The sequence below is a fragment of the Echeneis naucrates genome, chromosome 6 (genome assembly GCF_900963305.1).
Source record: "Echeneis naucrates chromosome 6, fEcheNa1.1, whole genome shotgun sequence".
Lineage (NCBI taxonomy): Eukaryota > Metazoa > Chordata > Actinopteri > Carangiformes > Echeneidae > Echeneis > Echeneis naucrates.
In genome coordinates, this window is record NC_042516.1 from 15661743 (window position 1) to 15682912 (window position 21170).

General features: G+C 41.8%; 3 protein-coding genes across 5 annotated transcripts; 1 reads left to right on the top strand and 2 right to left on the bottom strand.

The window, feature by feature from the left end:
- Positions 1 to 787: 787 nt before the first annotated feature.
- On the bottom strand, positions 788 to 6498 carry mboat7 (membrane bound O-acyltransferase domain containing 7). 2 transcript variants are annotated; one of them, XM_029504504.1, is made up of 9 exons: positions 6379 to 6477; positions 5670 to 5752; positions 5026 to 5155; positions 4738 to 4864; positions 4454 to 4610; positions 3911 to 4106; positions 3562 to 3714; positions 3197 to 3373; positions 788 to 3026 (listed from the first exon to the last, which is right to left on the bottom strand). In XM_029504504.1, exons 2-9 carry the CDS (start codon positions 5743 to 5745, stop codon positions 2615 to 2617), a joined length of 1428 nt encoding a protein of 475 aa, XP_029360364.1. In that variant the 5' UTR covers positions 5746 to 5752; positions 6379 to 6477; the 3' UTR covers positions 788 to 2614. The 2 variants fall into 2 exon arrangements, with proteins under 2 accessions (XP_029360364.1, XP_029360363.1); XM_029504503.1 differs by having other exon boundaries at positions 789 to 3026; positions 5670 to 5749; positions 6379 to 6498.
- A 166-nt stretch (positions 6499 to 6664) lies between these two features.
- On the bottom strand, positions 6665 to 8830 carry rps9 (ribosomal protein S9). 2 transcript variants are annotated; one of them, XM_029504697.1, is made up of 5 exons: positions 8790 to 8830; positions 8124 to 8236; positions 7849 to 7971; positions 7451 to 7637; positions 6665 to 6926 (listed from the first exon to the last, which is right to left on the bottom strand). In XM_029504697.1, the coding sequence occupies exons 2-5, from the start codon at positions 8218 to 8220 to the stop codon at positions 6749 to 6751; spliced, it is 585 nt and encodes a 194-aa protein (XP_029360557.1). In that variant the 5' UTR covers positions 8221 to 8236; positions 8790 to 8830; the 3' UTR covers positions 6665 to 6748. The 2 variants fall into 2 exon arrangements, with proteins under 2 accessions (XP_029360557.1, XP_029360558.1); XM_029504698.1 differs by lacking the exons at positions 7849 to 7971; positions 8790 to 8830 and having other exon boundaries at positions 8124 to 8235.
- Positions 8831 to 9629: 799 nt separating this feature from the next.
- Positions 9630 to 21167, top strand: rbfox1l (RNA binding fox-1 homolog 1, like). The gene is made up of 12 exons (XM_029503711.1): positions 9630 to 9716; positions 13946 to 14185; positions 16566 to 16745; positions 16879 to 16932; positions 17013 to 17105; positions 17195 to 17264; positions 17378 to 17437; positions 17537 to 17672; positions 17766 to 17805; positions 17886 to 17953; positions 18875 to 18956; positions 19043 to 21167. The coding sequence occupies exons 1-12, from the start codon at positions 9630 to 9632 to the stop codon at positions 19085 to 19087; spliced, it is 1155 nt and encodes a 384-aa protein (XP_029359571.1). The 3' UTR covers positions 19088 to 21167.
- The last annotated feature ends 3 nt before the right edge of the window (positions 21168 to 21170 follow it).

Sequence of the window (21170 nt, forward strand, 5' to 3'; positions counted from 1 at the left end):
CACTTGGCTGATTCAATTACATTTTGTTATATATTGTTTATTCTAGCTTAATTGAACCAATATCAGTTATATAATTTTATTCCGGGTTGAAATAAGACCTGTAGGATTTGGTGGTACCAGCTCAGATGAAGACGATCCTGTCGAAGATCCCTTGAATCAAGAGTCAAGTGAGTCTGAATGTGAGTCAGAAGGGGAAGTATCTCAACCAAGAAATATCTTACTGGCCAAGAAAATAGGTTCTCTTGGAGAAAGAAACCTTTTGAAGCCCCTGACTGCACCTTCAAAGGAGAGTGTCACACCTGTAGACGGGCTTCCCAGTCCCCTGCAGTACTTCAGGAGGTTCATCACAGAAGAGATGATTGAGTCAAGTGATGGAGCAAACTAATCTGTACAGTATCCAAGAATGTCAACACCACAGTCAAGGAGCTGGAAATCCTAATTGGCATGTACCTGTGCACGGGTCTTTGCCAGCTTCCAGGAAACCGTACCTACTGGGAAAACAACACAAGGTGTGCCATGGTAGCTGATAACATGTCACACAACCGTTTTCAGACCCCCTTTCGCATCTCTTCACTTCGCTGACAACACGGATTCATCAAACAGGCAAGAAGGGGACAAGTGCTGGAAGATCCGTCCACGGCTTGATATGTTCCACAAGCAATGTCTTGAGATCACCCCAGAAGAGTACAACTCTATCGATGAGCAAATGGTGTCTTTCAGAGGAACGCACAGCCCAATAAGGCAGTGTGTCAAGAGCAAGCCCCACCCCTGGGGATTCAAGATGATGTGGTGCTCAAGCTGTGTGAAACTTCTTGTTGTTGAAAAATGTGTTCTATGTGCTCTATTTAATCTGTTCATGCCCCCCTTAATTTTCCTTGCGGTAGAAATGGGTCCGGGTCTTTATGGGTTAAGACTACGTCACACATTGGGAGACAAGACTTTTCTGACCTTCTTCTGTCATTCACACTCATAAAAATCTAAATACAGTTGAGGTACCAAACAGTTTGACACAGGAATTATTGAAAGCATCCCTTGACATGTTTTCCCATTGAACAGTTTACTCTGGTTAGGGCTGAGCAACAAGTGAACATTATCTTCATCAGAATCCCATTGCAAAGACAGGATCCAGTTTTAAATGTTATAGATACTGTGATACATAACTTTGGCTGGAGTTTATCGGCTTAACATCAATTTGATAACCTTATGTTATTCGGCATAAATTTTTCCGATTAGGATTTATTTTTCTACATTTTCATCAAATTCTGAAAATGATTTCAAACCAAATAACCCAGCTCTGACTGTAATGTTACTCTGCATTTACATTATCAGCTTATAGTCATGTTGTTAAACTTGCCACTTTTTGTATCAAATGTTTGGTCCCAACCTTGAATGATCCATGAGGGCAGTACAGATGTATTGGCAGTGAACAAACAATCTGTTGCTTTAGCACATACTTGTGAACAACAAACCTACACACAACAGTGCTGCGGAGATGACAGTGCATATGCTCCTGATGAGCTGAGTTTCTTTTACAGTTATAAGCAAACTTAACAGCAACGGAAAAAAAGGAGAAACTTTTTGGATTAACTGGATCATGGACTAAACTACATCACACAGAAACGTTCAGCTAACTAGGTTCAGTAACTATAATGCTGTAAATGCGTTAAGTTATTTCAACACTTAAAGAGGAATTATTTTAATTAAGTTGCAGTGCCTATGTAACTTTGATCATGTTTTGTTGCTTCAAACATAAACCACTTTAATTTCACAATGTTTGCATTTCTGCTCTCTGCTGATAATAAAAGTTACACAGCGCTTTTCAAATTGACTTTTTTGTGAACTGAATGAAAAGAGAAATATGTTTTTTTGACGGGGACTGTTTGATGAAGACAAGGTGCTGATTTGAGATGCCAAATGGAAGCAACATTATTTTGTTCATAAAATGTATAAATTGTAAAAACTTACACCCACAATGGCATCATCACACAGGCCATGGCAGCTGAGCCGTCATGATCATACCGTGATAACGTTTTTTCATTCTTTACTGCAGGATAACCACATTGTACCACAATACTGAGTCCCGTTGGAATGCTTTGTTACTAATGAAAACAACTTATAAGATCACTCTTAGTGTTAAGCTGGTAATTGTTTGACTCGCTCAGCTACCTGCCTGTGAAACAGCATCTTGACATGTTAATGACTTAAATTTGTCCAGTAATACAACTGAATGCAATTCAAGATAAGCATGGCAGCTGTTTTAAAGAAGCCCAAACACACAGTACATGCAGTTTCCCAAGCTGCCACTCACAATACAAAAGTGACATTCATTAAGCCTAAAGAGTCACCTCTCAATGTTCCCAATGCTTTTGTGTTATCTATAATATGAAATGTCTCCTGTGGCATGATGTTGTGGGATTCACATTTCAAGCCTTTGCCTGATTCATTGAATTAAAAAAAAAAAAAAGTGGGACCATTTTCACAGGGAAATTTTTAGAGGGCTTCTGTGGAGTTTGTTCCAATGGTAATGAGGTTTGGCGTAGACAATGTTGGAAATTTTCAGTGTCCTGAAGAAATGGCCAAAACAGCATGAAGCCACTTCTTGCTGTATCTCCATTCAGTCTGTTTTTTCTCCAGTTTTCTGATTCACATTTTCTCTCTTTTCTCCCTCGCTCTTGTCCTCCTTTGCCCCTCTCCTCCCTTCCCTTTTCCCACCCTTCAGCACCCTGCCCAGAATTATACAGAAAACGGCTATGATGTGTATGACAAAATAGATGGACATCCAGTAGTAGATGGTGTCAGAGGCCTTGAGCAGCACAAAGCCCATGCACATGTAGTCGTAGGCCCTCATCTTCAAGAACCAGTGAACCCAGTCAAAGATGTTCTGCCCACGAGGGCCCAGTTTGGCTCGGACAGAGGCCTCCATGGCTGACTCGGCAGCTATGCACAGGGGGATGGTGAGGAAGGAGAGGTAGTAGCCTGCATGTAGTCCGTGCCAGTAGGCACTGATGAACATGGTCCAGCCAGCCCTGAGGGTTACAAAGAGGAAGGATGTGATGCCATGTCATAAAGAAACATCACTGAGGGTTTCTGTGTTGTTAGATTTAGGATTTGTCTACACTATTGTGGTTTTCCCTGCTGTCCACAGCACTGGTGAAAACTGCTCTGACTACAGTTTGAGCACTGAAAACAGTCTTACCTGAGGGTGTAGGCTTTGAAGGGGGCATTGGGGTAGATGTAGTGATGCAGCCACCACTGCACAGTCATGTTCCAGTAACGCATGCCGTGTCGCACTTTCACACAGAAGTCAGTGTTGTAGCAGTCAATGTTCTGGATGGTTTTAAAGTCATATGTCTCCTCAACTGTGGGATCACAACTGGGAATGAAAAAAAAAAAAAAAAACAATAATAGAAAAGACACTGGCATAAATACAGACTGTCAAGAACCAAAACATGAATTACATACAGACAAAAATGTTGATGAGCAAGACAATTAAATCTTCTAATATTTCTTTAGAGGGACATGGACACAAATATCCATGCATCCTCTTCATATATCCAGTACCTGTAGTTGACAGTAGGTCCTCCTCCAGGTTTGGACAATGCCTTTTCTGGATAGCAGCCCAGACCTGCACTGATACAACCAGCCTCAGCTCCACACCACGCTGAATAGAAACGCATCCTGAATACAAAGAATACTACAACCATGTAGAAAAACCTGGTGACAGACAGAAACAGAGGAAAAGGGCATTAACCATGGGCACCAAACACTAAGCCCTCTTGCTTCCTAGTTTATTTTAAATGTAGTTTATCCCAATTTCTATTCATTTCTCATGTCTTTTTAATGAATCTTAAACATATGATTGCTGTGGTCAATATTATTAAAAGGCATAACTAGGTCAGTAGCACAATACCTGAAGAAAAAGTTTTCCTGCAGGAAGTCGTCTGTTCGGACATAAGCCAGGGGAAAGATAGAGTTGAATGCCAGGAAGAGAGCACCGTAGACGGGAACCAACTTCAAACGCTGCAGACAGGGCACCCAGCCTGGGAGGGATAGTGGGCTTGGCTGTGCCAGCCAGTCAACAAATGTTTGAAAGCGAAAGAAGGGGCCTTCACATAGAGGGAGGGATGAAATAGGTCCCATTAAGAAGACAGTGATTGACAAAAATGGACAATTGGGATAATGCAACACAAAAAAGGGAACAGTGGAGGGGAATATAGGTCAAAAGAGGAGAGTTGTCATTAGAAATAAGACTGAAACAATATGGACTCACACAATATTGGCAAGTGGCGGAGAGTGAAACAAAGAGAGACAACTGTTAAAATTCATGCAAAAGCAAATGGACATCAACAACAACAGCTCACAACACAAACATATGAAATGTTCATTCAACATCTAAATCAAGCCAACTCCCTCCTACCAATACAATTCAGAAGAAGGATTTTCACAGACTTACCGGTCATTATACCGATATAACAGTAGCTATAGGACAGAGTATCGTAGAAAGATGGCTCCTCAGACAGACCAACGATGACAGGGGACTTAGCAAAAGAGCTCACTTCCTTTTTCTTCTCCACATGGAAACTGTACACCTCATTGGCGAGACTAACCATCTGAGTTAACAACAGCGAGACACATCGCACATCAACAAAGACACATGATCACAGCGTGTTGCTTCAGTAAAATTCTACTGACTTATCTGCTTCACAGATTTTATTATGTGATCCTTGGTTTCAGTACCTTGAGAGTGAGAAGGAGCTGGACAGCATTGGCAAATGGTGTTGGTGGTGGCAGATTGAACCAGGTGATAAGCCGGAAGAAGAGGAGGTAGAGAAAAGTCCAGCTGAGGCTCAGTGCCGGGGCGTGCCTTTTGAACAGGGACACATCTACTGTGACATGCCACGTCTGCACAGCACCTAAGGTTCACTTTGTGGAGGCTGTCGTTTGCAGTGTGCATCAACTTTTTCTTTCTACTAAATCTGAAACAATTTGCTGAAACAAATAAAAAATATGATGTTTGTCTCTCACCGCCAGCTGCTCTTTATAATAATCCATGTTCCAATCACCGTCACCAGCGAGTGGAGTGTGTGTATGTGACAGGTGGCAAAGGTGATGGAGAGGCCCAAGAAAAGGGCAGCCCCCTGCTTCACAGGTGGACCTGTATTGAGAGAGAAAAATTATATTTTTACGTCGTCTCTATCCTTTCAACAGGGAGCATCAGGGTGTGGGAAAGGCAACGGAGGCAGGAGCAGTGTTTTACATACTGCTGTCCTCTCCAGCAGCAAATAATCCCAGATGATAGATTTGCTGAAGGAGGCTCTGTGAGGCCCTGTCATACATTTGAAACAGCCATTTTTAAAATATGCAAAAGGAAATGACTTGTGATAAGTAATGAGCTGTAAGGGCAAACTCCACAGATTTGCCACTGGGTAAGGGGTTAGTGTTAGTGTTGTACAAAGTTGTAAGAAACCTTTTAAACTCCAGAAACAACTTTGTGAAGTGTGGAATGGAAAAATATCTCTGGTGCTGATGCATCAACTTTTATCATGATATTAGAAATATTGTCCATGAATAAATCCAGCTGATTTTTTTTCTGCTGAATAGAAAGTTAATTCTTGCATTTTGCTTATAATTATAGTTTGAGATTTGCACGTTACATGCAAAATACTCACTGAGGTATCGGAAGAGGAATCCAACAGGGATCGAGGCTGCGAGAATTCCCAAATACACCAACTCATCTGGAGACATCGTTCTGCTGGCACATGAACACACATCATCTCTAAACGTGCTCATATTCAAGTCCATGTAAATATGAAAGATACAATGAATGATACCCATTCAGGAAAACCAACACCATCTGTTGTCTGTAATGCATTGCACACAAACACAAATACTAGATTGGAGAAGCTGGCTGTCAGAAAACTGTAGTGTAATAATAATCTAGATCACTTGTGTTCGTAAATAAAGTACTTGGCCAATATGTTCCTGTTTATTTTTAACAGTGAGAAGATTTCAGACTCAGATGTTTATCACATCTTCGCGGTTTATTTCACAATATCTCTTCTTGAGGCGATACCCGGAAATGTGCAATACACACCAGAATAATTTAGCATTCCTCCTTAACGATGCTAGATAAAAAAAACAGATGTACACAAAATATAAACACAGGGACAGTCGGTGTGGCATGTTGCACAACACGGTTTACCATGCGGGACGTGATGGCAACAACCCATGTGTTTCCATTTAGTTTATCTGTATTAAAAAGTAGATGTTGGTCTTGGGGACCTACGGAGTAAATGACCAGTTTAAATCACAGGACGGACCATGTTCAGCCCGACAGTAAGCGCTTACTTCAGAGAACAGACACATTCAGCTACTCACATTTGAGGTGTTTTCACGCCACGGTTGGAGGACTACGGTCTCCGGTAGAGCCTGCACACCCACACTGCTGCTGCGCCTCCACTTCCTGGTCGGTGCGATGACGTCACCCAGTGACGGTACCATTTCAGCTGCAGGGGTGTGGACTGTACCATCTCGCCCTCAGGCGTTGCGTTGAGGAACTGCAGGAGCAGCCATCATTTCAAAGTAAATTACTTTGACATTTCATGGTTTTTTTTAAGGATGCTATATAATCAAAATATTAGAATCACAAAAACATCACAACTCATTTTGTTGGTTAGACCAAAGATTTTTTTTATTGAAAATTGTTGACACAACAGGAAGCTATGACACTCCCTAAGTGACATCCTTCTTAATCCTCCTCCTCATCATCAGCTCCTCCAGCACCACCCTGGCCCTTCTTGGCGTTCTTTCTCTTGACACGGCCTGGGCGTCCACCACCGTACGGAGACCTCAGGGAGAAGTCAATGTGCTTCTGGCTGTCCAGGCGTACCACGAAGGAGGGGATGTTAACCACCTGCTTGCGCACACTACAAAGATACACAGATAATGTGTTTTTAAAAAAAAAAACCAAAAAAAACAAAAAACATTAAAACTCTGAAATCTACTCAATGGATTCTGATTCTAATGCCAGATGGGCTGGCACCATCACTTTACTGCAGGCTTCATTGACGAGGAATTCGTGACACCACAGAAAATCTGACTTTTTATATCTTAAATCATCAGCCTGAGTGCGTTTGGAACATCGTGTCACAGACGAGATGTAGTGAACACGACAATTGCCCGAGGTACAATCCCCCGTACCTTACCTGACAGCCACGACACCAGTGGCACAGTCTGAGCCCTTGGTGGCAGGATTGGCTCTGGGCAATGTGTACTGACAAGGTGTACGGTTTTGATACCGAATTGACCTTGCTGAAATGCTTAACTGATCTCAGCGGCGAGCGTTACAACTTGGTGGTCCTCTGGGGAACGAATGCCAAATATCAGGTTTCCAAATCTTGTGAGGGACTCACGAGAAATGCTTCCTGTTCCATCAAATGCCAAATCTTACCGAATGTGCCTCTGGCGGATAAGGACACGGGCATGGTGGATGCTCTTGGCAAGTCCAAGCTTGAAGACCTGTGTCTGCAGCCTCCTCTCCAAGAAGTCTTCAACCTTCAGACCCAGGATGTAATCGAGCTTCATCTTACCCTCGTCCAGCACGCCAATCCTGACCAGACGCCTGAGCAAAGCATTACCTGGAAAACGACACAGGAGGTTTTGACTTACAGGAACGAACAAACATACATGTAGATCCACTATATAAAGTATATAACACAACTTGACAGTTTTGGCCTCATTGACGAGGAATTCGTGACACCACATTGAGGTCTGACAGTTGATAATGAAATCACTGGCCAACAATGATTAAAAAAAAAAAAAAGACGACCTGTGAACCAATTTTTATACCTTCAAACAGACGCTTGGGGTCCTTCTCATCCAGAGTCAGCAGCTCTCTGGCAGCTTTGCGGATCTTGGCCAGGGTGAACTTGACCCTCCACACCTCACGCTTGTTCCTCAAGCCATACTCGCCTTAAAACAACAACAAATATCAAGTTCAGTGAAGTCGAATCTAGCAAGGAGGAAAGCGTTCTCTGGAAACAAAATAACTATTTGGAGTAAATCTAAACAAATTTTTACAATGGCAATTACTTTGCCTAGTGCTCATGATAATTAAAACATACCAATGAGTTTCAACTCCTGGTCGAGACGGGACTTCTCGAAGGGACGGCGGGGGGTGACATATGTCTTGCGACAAACCCAACTCCGGGCAACGGGCATGGCGGCTTAGAAATGCCTGTAATGTGTTACATTGGGTTACTTCAGTTAGAAAGCATGGTGTTATAGCAGATAAAACAGTGCTGTGAAGAAAGCTCTAACATGACAATCGTGGCTGTGGGACAGCTATGCAACACAAAGCTTTACTACCGTCTAACACACTGGTGTGCATCAAAACATTTACTGAGCGGCTGCTCTGTTAAAACAAGGCCACTGATACTCCGTTATAAGAGTCGTAGCTTGGAGCCTAATTAAATATTGCTGGAGGATTGCTTGTCCAACCCATACTGCTTTAAAAACACGGGCACTGCCGAGCTGGAGTCGGTTAACTCAGTCTGTGTTAAGATCCTCCATCTTGTCGGCCACATGAGCAGGCCGCGGCTGCACCACGTTTTTCTGCGGCTAGCCTTAGCTTGGCCGAATTAGCTTCCCCAACAACTCATTAAAAACGCTACACGGGCCACAGAAACACTCCTCCGCCCATAAACCAGAGCCACAATTCATTTCAGCTTGTGTTTGTGTCGCCTTAAGCAGTCAGTGTTTGTGTGTCCGGTTTGTGAAAGGGTCCGTACCTGTCTTACTCAGGCTCGCGCAGTAAAGAGGACGTGAAAGGAAGTTCGGTTAAATTTATAGGTCTCACGTCCTCACTACATTTCCCATCATGCCCCTCTGGGGGGAAACGGAAAAGGGAACGCGGGGCTCGTCGCCCCCTGTTGGTCAGAGCTGACCTCACTGACCGGTTCCAGTTATTACTGCGTGTCTGAGACAATTGAGAAAGATACATTTGATTCATGGAGTCACACAAACAAACATGAAAATAAGAGCGGAATCTCAGATGTTGGGTTAAATCCTGGAGAGAAATTAGCTGCTTTGAGTTCAGAAAACATTTATTTTCCAATGAGTCGCTGCCAAATAGCCCACAATTGTACAAAATAAGAGTAATAATCTGTGAGAAATCTTGCATGACCAACTTTATGAGAATGAGGGTGTTAAGGTGGTAAACTCAGAGAGAAGGACAGGGGCGACTATTTATATAACTCTGAAATGGGAGACTGAGCATGTGTTTCTGTCTGTCAGGCTGATAAACTGATGGACACACAGAAGATCACTTGCTTTCTCTTTCACTGCTCCATATCCTGTCTCTACCTGACAGGACATTGGCTGTTTTGTGGACTGTCTTTGTGTTTTCTTGAGTGATTCACCAGCGAGCCTGAACAGAGACCTTTCCTTCTTTCCCTCCACCCAATTGGATCTTCTGTTTTATTCTCTCATTGGGATTTTCCTTCTTTTTCCCCATCTGACGGCCTGCTCTCCTGTTGTCGTATCAATCCACCATCTTCCCCCTCACTCTCCTTTTCCTCTTCCTCCCATCTTTTGTTGTTCCCTGCCTCCTTGCTTGTGCTTTTTGGGCTATGCTCTCCTCACCCACAGTGATCCTCCAGCCCTATGGACTGCCTGTCTACCCACAGACAACCACATGTTACCCCAGCATAGTTCAGGTAAAAACTCTTCTCTCTCCTCACAAGCCTGCAACAATTATCATAAAGTCCGGCCTATTAGGCACCTGGAAACTTATGAGGCTTTATCTAAGGTCATTCAGTGGTAGGAAGTAAGATACTTTAAATCATCGTATGACAGAAATGTGAATAAAATCCATCGCAGATTGAGTTTAGGCCTGCAACTAGCAGCTATTTTGATTTACCTCATTTAATCTTCAATATTAAATGTCAGAATATTGAAAATGATGCCAATCAGCATGTTGACAGGTTGGACCATCCCATTCTATCTCAACGAAAGCAGAGGACATTGTCTGCTATTACAATTTGAGGAAAAGGGGCAAATCAAAATGAAGAAAAAGAAACTAATTCTTTTTCACATTCCTTTTGAACCTGAATACAATGTTTGTTCAATTATAAATGTATTATCACTCATTATTAATATATTTGTGTCTGTGTCAGCAATAAACTGTCAGCCTACATATAAACAGTGAGGAAAACCCTCTCACTCACTTGCTCACTCATTTGTGACTGCTTATCCGTAAGGGTCATGAGGGGGGAGATGGAGTGAGGAAAATAATGTAGTCCAAGAAAAAAAAAAGGGCCATGATTTCCTCAAACTGTGGAGAGTCACATCTTCTATGTTATTTAGTTTAGTAATGTGAAGACTGGAGGAATGAAAAAAGATCTTACTTATTTGACAACAAGAACATGTGAGGGGTTATCTTTAGTCCACTGGGCTCGCTGATGCCAACACACTCTGCGAGTGTATATATGTGTGTCTAAGTGTCCCTGACATACCATTAATACCACAATGCATCTGGTATCTGTCTACCGAGTCTCTGTGCTTCACATCAGCTGTATTTTTAGCCTTCCTCTCCTGAGCAGATAATCACAAGAGGAGATTCTGTCGTGATTGCTGTTAACTCTACTTGTTTACTCTACTCTCTCTGTTTGGCAGTCAAAATGTGATATTCACTACAGTAAGAATGACTGAAGTATTTAGAAAGATTTAGAAAGCCAGTGTTGAAAGAAGTAAGAGGAATAAAACTATCTTATATATACTGGAATAGTATTAATAAAGAAAGCTTCATACAGGGATTATTTTACTACATCTACAAAATGGAAATGACAAATAAAATCTGCGGCAAAAGGGAGAGAATATTTCTACAAAATGCAACAGTGCCATAAAACTCATCAAAGTAATGAAGTTACCTTCCTGAAAAAAAGTGGACTTCAAATGAAATGTGTTCTTTGGGAAAAGGGAACCACCTGGTAGTGCTTTGGGGAAAAAGATTTGTATGATGGACGTGCACAATTTTAAGCTTTATGATTATGGGTATGTTAGCCCAAAGTCTTTTTTGGCTCTCTCTATCGTGGAATCTCTAAATGTCTTTTTTTTGGGGGGGGTGGAAAAATTAATATATGGTTTCAGTTAATAAGCTGCATGTTCCTAGTATTTGTAACTTGGCCAGCACTTAAAGGCCGCATCTGCAGTTAGTGTCGTCTGTGTGTAAATCCCATGGCAGCTGTCCCAGCATGCACCTGGCTCAGAGCCATTGACCTCTGACCACGATCTGACAGCTGAGGAGGGAGACGAGAGAAAGAGGGAACAAATGGGAATCAAAAAAAGCCTGCAAGGAAGAGAAGGGGACGAGATGTCTGTGTGCCTGCTGACACTGTGATAGTGCAGCAGGCTGAGTCCGTGGAAATACAAATAAACACAAAAAGACTGACAGTGAAAGCTCACAGACTGTGTTATCTTCACTACTCTGACACTTTATCTGAGATACGCTGATTTTTGGTTTCTTTTCTGGATGAATGAGGGACAGTACAGGCAGAGCTCAGAGTTAGAGACATTTCCCAGACTGGTTGTTACGGCCGCTGCTCAATGACTAAACCTACAGATGGTGTAGTCGCAGTCACAACCTTGGAGAATTTGTTGCCACACTGTTCCTCAATCAATCAATCAAATATGACACCGTTGTAGTTGCAGTTAGTCTAATCACTTTCCTTATTCAGTAGTCACACAACATGTACACAGGCTCTTAAAGACATTTGCTGCCTGCAGTCTTTTACAAACCGTCTTGAGCTGTGTTTCATTTAGAAAAAGTGGTACAAAAATAAAGTTTCCTTTGTGTAAGTAAGGGGAATTTGATCTTTCCTGTGGCCCGGATAGTTTACAGCTTGGGACAACATTTATTTAGTAAATGTTGTTGATAAAACTTGACCCGCAATCTGTTCCCTCAACATCCTGAACTTCTTCATCTGTGTTTACCAGCATGTCCATCACTCCAATTCTTTACACTCCTGAAGTTCAACAGCTGATAGAGCGTTATATGACACATTATGAGATAACAGAGGAGAGAGTTGTAATTCTAACAGAGCCTTGTAAATCCCCAAACTGGCTGACAAACTTGTGGCATTTTGCTTTGCTTACCCAAACATGTAAACATGGAACTTGAACGAGGATCCCTTATGCATATGAGAGTGTTCCTGGAACGGTTAAAAAAACAAACGTATATTTTATTAGGCAATTTATAGTGTATCCTCTTCATGTTGAAGTGGCAGCTACAGCTCTCAGTTAATTAGCAGGCTAAAAACAGGCTAAAAATATAACATTGTACAAAATCATAAAATAGATAAAATCGTCAATACAAGTAAATACAATATGACAAAACATACTGATGCAAAGTAGAACTTTTTCAACAAGGGGTGATAAATGGACAAATAAACTTTTTTCTTTCACTGGTGGTAAGAAAACCGACACCAAACATGAAAATGGTGGAAATAATTTTATTGTAGAGTCCTTAGATATTTGTAAGGCCACCACCTCTGTGCGATATTAGATTAATATCATAGGAATGTACTTTGTGTTATCGAGAAAAGCGACAAAACCATGTGCCCTATAAAACATAGTATTCTTAGAGGCGACCTTTAGGATGATATACTGTCTTGCCACTGAAGGAGCATTTACATTCATAAATACTTCATCTGTAGTGAGGAGCTGTCTGTAATCTTGATTGACTGTGTGTGTGTGTGCGTTCATGAGTGTGTAAAGATGGGGGGGTCCAGCAATGAGGTGACTGACAGTTACAGATAACCACAACTGGTGTCGCCTCTTGCTGCCTTTTGCTCTGACAATCATTTGATTTGATTGGTGGCTGAGTAGAACTTGCAGTGTGGTGGGCGGGTGGTCAGCTGGCATTAAAACATGCAGCAGTTGTTGGACAATGCGTCAGAGATCGAGGAATGCAGTAAAGGGGTAAGACAATGCTTTCAGATCTTAGCAGAGTAATTCACTTTCATTGTGGCTGCAGGTTGGTTACGGTTCAGATCTGTTCTGAAATACTTTCATCTTTATTTCTGTGCTTACTTGTCTTTATGTTGGTCCCTTAAAGGAGTTGAAATTTGTTTTGTTGAAATAATAATTACTCTATGACACTGTACGGACCTGATCTTTCGTCTAAATCAAGGATTCAAACCTTTGAAACCTAAACCCTTCTCATAGCTGCAATACGAGCTTTTTAAGAGGGTTCTTTTGTTCAGCTTTCTAAAATTGGAAAGTTATCTTGGAATAAACATGGATCAAGGGAACCGTTGGCATTTTAATCAATGCTCAATAAATTACTTTGTAATTTATGATTCCTTTGCTCTTAATTGACTAATTCCTTCATCTCTAGATTTTAGTGACACTATTTGTTGTAGAAGTTACAAAGTACATGGACATTTAAAGGCTGGGATTACTGAGTAGATGTGCTTTTTAAAGAGACACTATAGCTGTAAAACATTGTATAGCTGTATTGGAGTATTCTCAAAAGAAAAAGAATTCAATTAAAGCAGCAGAAACCTGACATATTCAGGTAAAGCAGCAAAAGCGTAAGTCAGCCTGCTGAAAATTTTATAAATGTGTTAAATGTTGAGAATGAGAAATGAGAGAAAACCCTGGTCACACTGTTTATCAAATCTTTAAAGGGTTTCCTTCAGATCATAAGAAAATATCAATCCAACTGACTGTGGTGAGGTCACCTGGTTTTCATGTGTAAAATCATTGCGGTGGCTCTCCACTGTAACATTGTGCATGCCATCACAATTTGTCTTAACAGGATGAAATGTAAATATTCAAATGTTTCATCATACTGTAAAATGAGAGGAGCTCTTACATCAGCACCAAGTGGTTAGTTTGTTTCTGGCTAATCTCCCGTCTGTCCATCTCTGTCACCTCTCTTCAGGGAGGCCCCACCCAGGAGGCGGGCCCTGGCAGCAGCGACCCTGCCCTGCCTCAGGTCTATGCCCCGCCTCCCTCTTACCCCCCGCCTGGTCAAGGTCCACCAACATCTGCAGGCAGACTGCCACCACCTCTTGACTTCAGTCCTGCGCATGCCACTTCAGAGTACCCTGAGCACGCCCAGCTCAGAGTGTACCAGGGCCCTCAGCACGAGGGGGCTGAGCCTCTGGCATCCAGCACTTCGGTAAGAACAGTCTGTGAACGTGTTAATGGAATTCACATCATGACAAGAACTCTGTGTCCCAATAAAATATGATCTTCAGGAAGTTAATATGACAACACATCATGCTGCGATAGGTAGTCCTTCCATATGTCCTGTCAGAAGAGGGTGGCCAGATAAAGTTTCCTTCTATATTTAGAGCGCCACCTCCAGTGTTATGGCCATGTATGGGAATGCCACTCACCCTAAGTAAAGCAAGGGGGGGGGGGGGGCAGCTGTGGGGGGATTTGTTCTTGAAAACAAATCCCAACTTTTCCTTTTCCCCTGTGTCTTATTAAGCAGGCAATAAAAATGATCACCTTTCAACATACTAGGTCTGAAAGTTTGTGTTGATAATTATGGTTGACAGTGAAATGATGTATGAGGTTGTGTTATGTTACGATTTTATGGTTCTTTCAGAAAATGTTTTTGATAAAGGATTTAAAAAGGACTTGCATAGAAAGATTTTGGCAATGGAGAAACAGCAGATACATTGACGATGCTTGTATTTGTTTATCACACTGAAATATTCTTATGAAGACATTTTATCTCCTCTTGTGTTAAAGAAATCTGACAATGCAGTATGACTGTTTCCACTGTAGGGATCAAACTAAGTCCATTTACATTGCATTGACATATCTTTGGTTTACACAACTCAATGTAGAAAGATGTTATCTGAGTAGGGTTGATCTTTTTTGCAGTTTAGGTCATGACCTACGTAAACAAATCTCTTTCTGGTATGAAAACAGCAGCTCTGCTAAAGTGGGAGGTTTGTAGTCTGATCTGTGTGGCAGGTCGACCCTGCATCGTGCTGCTGCAGTACATCTCTCTTCCTCCTCTCATAAATGGTGTTTTGTGGCCCCATCTATATATTTTATTACTAGAGCCCCTGACATACTTGGGTCCGTGCTGATTTTCGGGGAAAGTTGAGACGTCGCCACGGAGGGATGGGGTGAAAGGGGGAGGCTGACCAGATGACCCCCTTTCCCCCTCTGAAATATCGCTCAGGTCTAGAAACACAAATCTGCATCGTGACATGACACCACTGCCCAACCCAACCCTCTTTTCTTGTCCCCCCCTCCACTCCAGCCTGTGTCCATGTAGTGTGTATGTGGGTGGATGTGGCAGTCTGCTGTAATTATCCACAGCTGGCCAGTGTAGTGTATTACAGTGGCCTGTGTGCGTTTGTGTGTTTGTAAAACGCTCCCCCGTGTGAATATGTCTCTTTACCTCTTACTGTTCCCAAGTATTAATTATGCCCCTTGACAAATGACCTTTAACCTTTGGCAGAAAAGCAGCACCGTGACCCCAGACTGACCTTTGTGGAAAGTTCACTTTTGATCTCTGCCCTCTTTGACCCCCCCCCCCCACCCCTTTTCCTTTTCAAGCTTTTTGCACACCTTCTTTGCCTTGTTTATTTCCACATATCAGCACATTTCCCAGTAAAAACTGCTTTTTAAATATTTTTTTCTTGCTCCCTCTGTTTCTCTCATTGCTGAAGCTCACTGTATCCTTATTTATTTTATTTGCCTATCTGCAGACTTCTCACACTCACGTTCTTGTTTGGACTCATTCATTTGTCCTACAAGTATTTAACTTTGATTTTTGCAATGGTTGATGATGCTGGTTGACCAAGACATACATCCACATACCTGTACACACACACTAGCATCGTGGTGCATTGTGGGATAGTGAATGTTTTGGTGTTGGCACATTAGTCCTTGATTTTTTCTGCATGGGGCAGTTTTACGTATTTTCTAGGTTATTCCAACTGCATAGATTGTACAAGTGCTTAAGAATTTCAGCCTCTCTCACTTTTCAGGAGAACTCTAACTTTGTTTAACTCTCTTTGTCACAGCTGGAGTGAGCATATGTAGTTTTAATGTTCAATCTGTAACTTTATTGATGGCGTAGACTTTAGAAACTCTCCTGCAGGCATGTATTTAAAGACGCCTCACTAAAATGGAGCCCTTTACACGCCTCCTCACATTTGCCTGAGAGGGATCACTGGTTGCTGAATGCTCTTTGAACTTTGGTTTGGATCACTTGACTTCGTGAAAATGATCTGTGCCTAATGACATGTGATGCTTACACAACTGAATTTATAAACAAAAGGCAGAACTCTGAAAGAAGTTGCTAAATATGATTATTTTTCTCCTCCTTTCTTTCCTTGCTTTTCTACTGATGTCCTCTCTCTATTTTCTTCATATCTGTCTCATCCCATTCACAATCTCCCCATCTTTTGTTCTCCATCTTTCTGTTGTTGTTTGTTCTTTTCTGTCCTGTTCTTTCTTGTCTCTTTCTCTGTCCATGTGCTTGCATTCTCTCCACCTCCTTCTCTTGTTTCATACTTTGTCACTGTCAGGATGATGCTTTGGCCCCTGTGACCTCTGACCCCCAGTCTCTGAGTGTGTCTGTGCCATCAGGGGGTGGGACAGGAAATGGAAGTGAGGAGGAGGGGTCAGGTAAGGCCCAGCCAAAACGCCTCCACGTTTCCAACATCCCCTTTCGCTTCAGAGACCCAGACCTCCGCCAGATGTTTGGGGTAAGAGTTTCACCCGACATTTGAGCCGGAAATGAAGAGATGACGTAGATTTATCGCATGGATGCAGTTCATGTAAACACCAAACTGTCTTTTAGTCCCATTATGCTGACAAAAATCAATCTGACACTTACAGCAATTTGGAAAAATCCTTGATGTAGAAATTATCTTCAATGAGCGGGGGTCCAAGGTGAATAACATTACATCAGTGAAACAATATCAGATTGAAAACCAACATGAGAATGAACAACAAACAACTCCAACCTGCAGGGCTTTGGATTTGTCACCTTTGAGAGCGCAACTGAGGCTGACCGAGCACGAGAGAAGTTGAATGGGACAATTGTGGAAGGGAGAAAGATTGAGGTGAGAATTTACCACGACCTGCCAGGGTCCGCGTTAATATTCTGCATAATCATTGTTTCATAGATTTTTTTCTGTCTTTGTCTGCACAGGTTAATAATGCCACTGCGAGAGTAGTGACCAAGAAGCCCCAGACACCTCTGGTGAATGGCGAAATTTCATGTAAGGAACACTCCATTCACAACAGCAGAGTTTCCCTTTGAACTGGAGAAATCTATGAACTTTTTTTTGTATATTTGCTTTTCTTGTTGAGTGTTTTTCATTTTTCTATGCAGCTTCAGGATGGAAGCTCAGTCCTGTCATGGGAGCGATGTACGCCCCTGAGCTCTACACAGGTGAGTGCATGTCTTCATATTAAATATTATTATTATTATTATGGCCTCATCAGGACCACACACGTCACACGTTCCTGTTTGAACGCTGTTTTTCCATAGTGGCCAGTTTCCCGTACCCTGTAGCGACTCCCACTTTGGCCTACCGGGGCTCTGCTTTGCGCGGCCGAGGCCGGGCTGTCTACAACACGATTCGCTCTGCTGCAGCCACGCCTGCTGCTGTGCCCACCTACCCCGGGTGAGAGGCTGCAGCCATGGGTTTGTGCCTGCTCAGCGTTTACGTAATTCACTGCAAAACATCTGAATATTGTTTTTACCACATTTTCTTCAGGGTTGTGTATCAGGATGGTCTGTATGGAGCAGAGGTCTATGTAAGTATCTGCTCTAATTTCCCTGTGCCCTTTGATACCTCCTGTTGTTGAGTTCATCTGACTTCATTTTATTTATGCAGGGGGGATACCCAGCAGCTTACAGAGTGGCTCAATCAGCATCTGCTGCCACAGCAACCTACAGTGATGGGTAGGTGGCTGTTAATAATTAATAATCTGATTTCAGAAGACATTTTGCATTGTCTTCTGCAGCTTCACCAATAACATTTCTGAGATAAATGAATACATTTATCATGCCAAAAGAGGCCAAAGGCCTTACACACCATACAGCACTGATTGGTTTAACTTACTAATACATTGCATGCATTTTTTTTATTCATGCTCATGGTTATGTTTTGATTAAACAGTTAAAAGCAGCATATAATTATCTCAGGTATTTTTGTCATCTGGGAAACTTCCACAAGTGAATTAGAGCGCAATTACAATGTAGAAGTAAAAATTAGGGTCTTCCTAAAATGCACCTACTTTGGACCCATGTTCTTGTGCGTGACTTTCTTCTATACGACGGAAACTTTTACTGTTCCAAACGCTGCTTGTTGTATAATACTGTCTGCTGTTGCCTTAGAGATGGTGCTGGCATGTGTATGAAGCCTTTTCACTTACACACATCAGCACATTTTAAGACACATGCCAACATCATTAAACCAAGTTGAGTGCACAGTCACAGCTTCAGACCAGGACCGACAGAGGGCAGTCAAAGTTTATCAGACCAGGCTACAATACAGCCTCAAAATATGTGCAATGCTTGAATTTCTTCCCGTATTGTGTAATATGTGATAAAATGTAGCTTCTATTAAAGAAAGACACACTTATGTCTCAGGGAATTTGGTATGATCTAATTGTGACTATTAGCAAGCAAGATTGTGAAAATGAAATCTAACTAGTTTGTGTTTTTAAGTGTAGAGAAGATTTTGGCTTTGTATCTGTTTTCTGTTTCACCGGTTGAACTTGGACCGATGAGGCCACCTTGTCTGTTGCCTTGGTGTTATCTGACATGCTGTGTGACATCCACATCTGCTTCTGATTTTTTTTTTTTTTTTTTTTGGTCCAGATATGGGCGAGTTTACGCCACAGCTGCAGACCCCTATCACCACTCGGTCGGACCAACAACGACATATGGAGTTGGTACAATGGTGAGTTGAGTGAACACACACGGCCACTGCTGATAGCCGTGCTGTTACATGTGCACTGACACCTGCTGTCCTGCGTCTGTCACCAGGCCAGTTTGTACAGAGGCGGATACAACCGCTTCACCCCATACTGAGGCAACCAGAGAGGGGTGGAGGGAAAGTTGTCTCTCTTGAACTGTGGGACTGGCTGATCCACAGACACTGCAGGACAGCCTATGAGATCCCTAAAGTCTGGAAATAATTTTATCTCCTGTCTCCATCTGACCTCTCCCCTGAGAGACTAAACAGACTGAAGCTGTAAATACTGTAGGACCCATTTGCTGTCCATTGTACTGAAGAAAATGTTGTAATATATTCAGACAGTTGCTTAAAGCCTTTAATGGATTGAATGGCTTTCTGGATTTGGTTAACAGTACAGAATGGGCTGCTGGTGAATAATACTGTGAGACAGATTTTCTTGTGATTTTTCAAGTTTTCACGGGTCAAATTGTACAAAAGAAAACCATGTTTTGTACAATCTTTAATGACTTATTTTCATCAACAGATATTTACTAAATCTGTGTTTAAGTGCGTTTATGTGTGTGTGTGTGTGTGTGTGTGTGTGTGTGTGTGTGTGTGTGTGTGTGTGTGTGTATGCATGTGAGGTCATGCATCAGTAATGTACGCAGAGACAGCTGTGACACTGGTATCTTCATCAGTTTTACAAAGACAGGACTCATTTTTGTCTGGATGTAGTTGGAATTTCATTGGTTTTTTTGTTTGTTTGTTTTTGCCTGTTCTGACAATCTACCTCTCATACATTTTTAACTTTTCATACAGCTTCCATTATTGATCCTGTTCCACATCTGTTTCTTTAATCCTGCTGACTCTCTTCCTGTCCACGGATCAAAACTAACACTACCTAGTTACTGTTTGTGTATCTCACTACCTGATGTGTCTGATCGTGTTTCATGTCAAAGAGTTCTTGTTCTTGTTCTCATGCAGGAGTTTGAGTTCACTGGGCAGCTTTGATCCCAGTTTCACTCATATAGCTAAGGATGGCATTACTACACAAACTGAGGATTATTGACCTTGCTCAGTAAAATTTAAATTATTCTGCTGTCAGTGCAACGCGATGACTCACTGTGCAGAAAGATTCTATTTGCTTCTATTGCTGCTTTCCTTCACCGTTTCCCTGTATTCTGCCTCTGTGTCCTCAGTTAGAACGACTTCCTTACACATGTTCATCATTTCTTGTTGGCCTTGTCGTTGTTTCTGCCACACTCCTTTGCTGCAGAGCTTCACATTCACCTCTGAATAAAAACTGTTTTCTATCTCTTCTTTTCTTCTGTCCTGTTATTGGTTCTTCTAATTTTATAATATATACTGGGTTGGCTTTTTGTTGCTGTTGTTGTGTTTTTTCATTTCTCATCATCCAGTGTGGGAAAAGGGTTTTACTGAGGTTAGTTTTTATTGAGGATATAAAAACAGTCCTATCTCATCACATTGATCTTGTCAGGCTGTGTAAACAAACTTTCCTTCTGGTTCTTTCTTCTCTTGTTTGCGGCTGTAGCTTCATGTAGAAAGCCTCATTGCCTCATTTCCTTCTTTTTTTCATCCCTCTCTGTAGAAAACATACAGATGGGACCTCAGTCTTTCTTCTTCTGTGCATTCACTTTATGAACTTTTAGTGTAATTTACTTGCTTTCTTAATCTGCTCTTTCTTAGTATTTGTAGTGGCACCGATAGAATGTAGGTTATAATCCTTTTAACTTTCCTGTCTAACTTACTCTAACATTTGCTTCAGCTTTGTTTTTCTGTGTGACGTATAATCTCTCATTTCCTTCCTTCTATATATTAAGTAGCTTTATTTTGTCATTGTATCAGCTTGTACTCTTTGTGTATAAGACAAAGCTACTTTAAGCTTCTCCTGCTGTTTCCTTCACTTTACTTTTTTTAGTTAGATTGCATGAGGTCGGTCCTATTCTTCCTTTAGATGGCATTTCTTCTGTAGTCTTTGGTTTCTGCTGTATTTCCTATCTTTTCTCTCTGAATTTACAACTTTTCCAACTACTCCATTCAATGACAGCATCTTTAACTCAAAAGTAGTTGAAACAAAGGGAATGTCTCTATTGTGACAGGAAACCAAGCTGATGTTTAATTTAGTTATGGTGTCACAGGTGTCTCTCACTCCATGTTTAACATTTGACAATAAACTGTCATTGTAAACCTAGACTT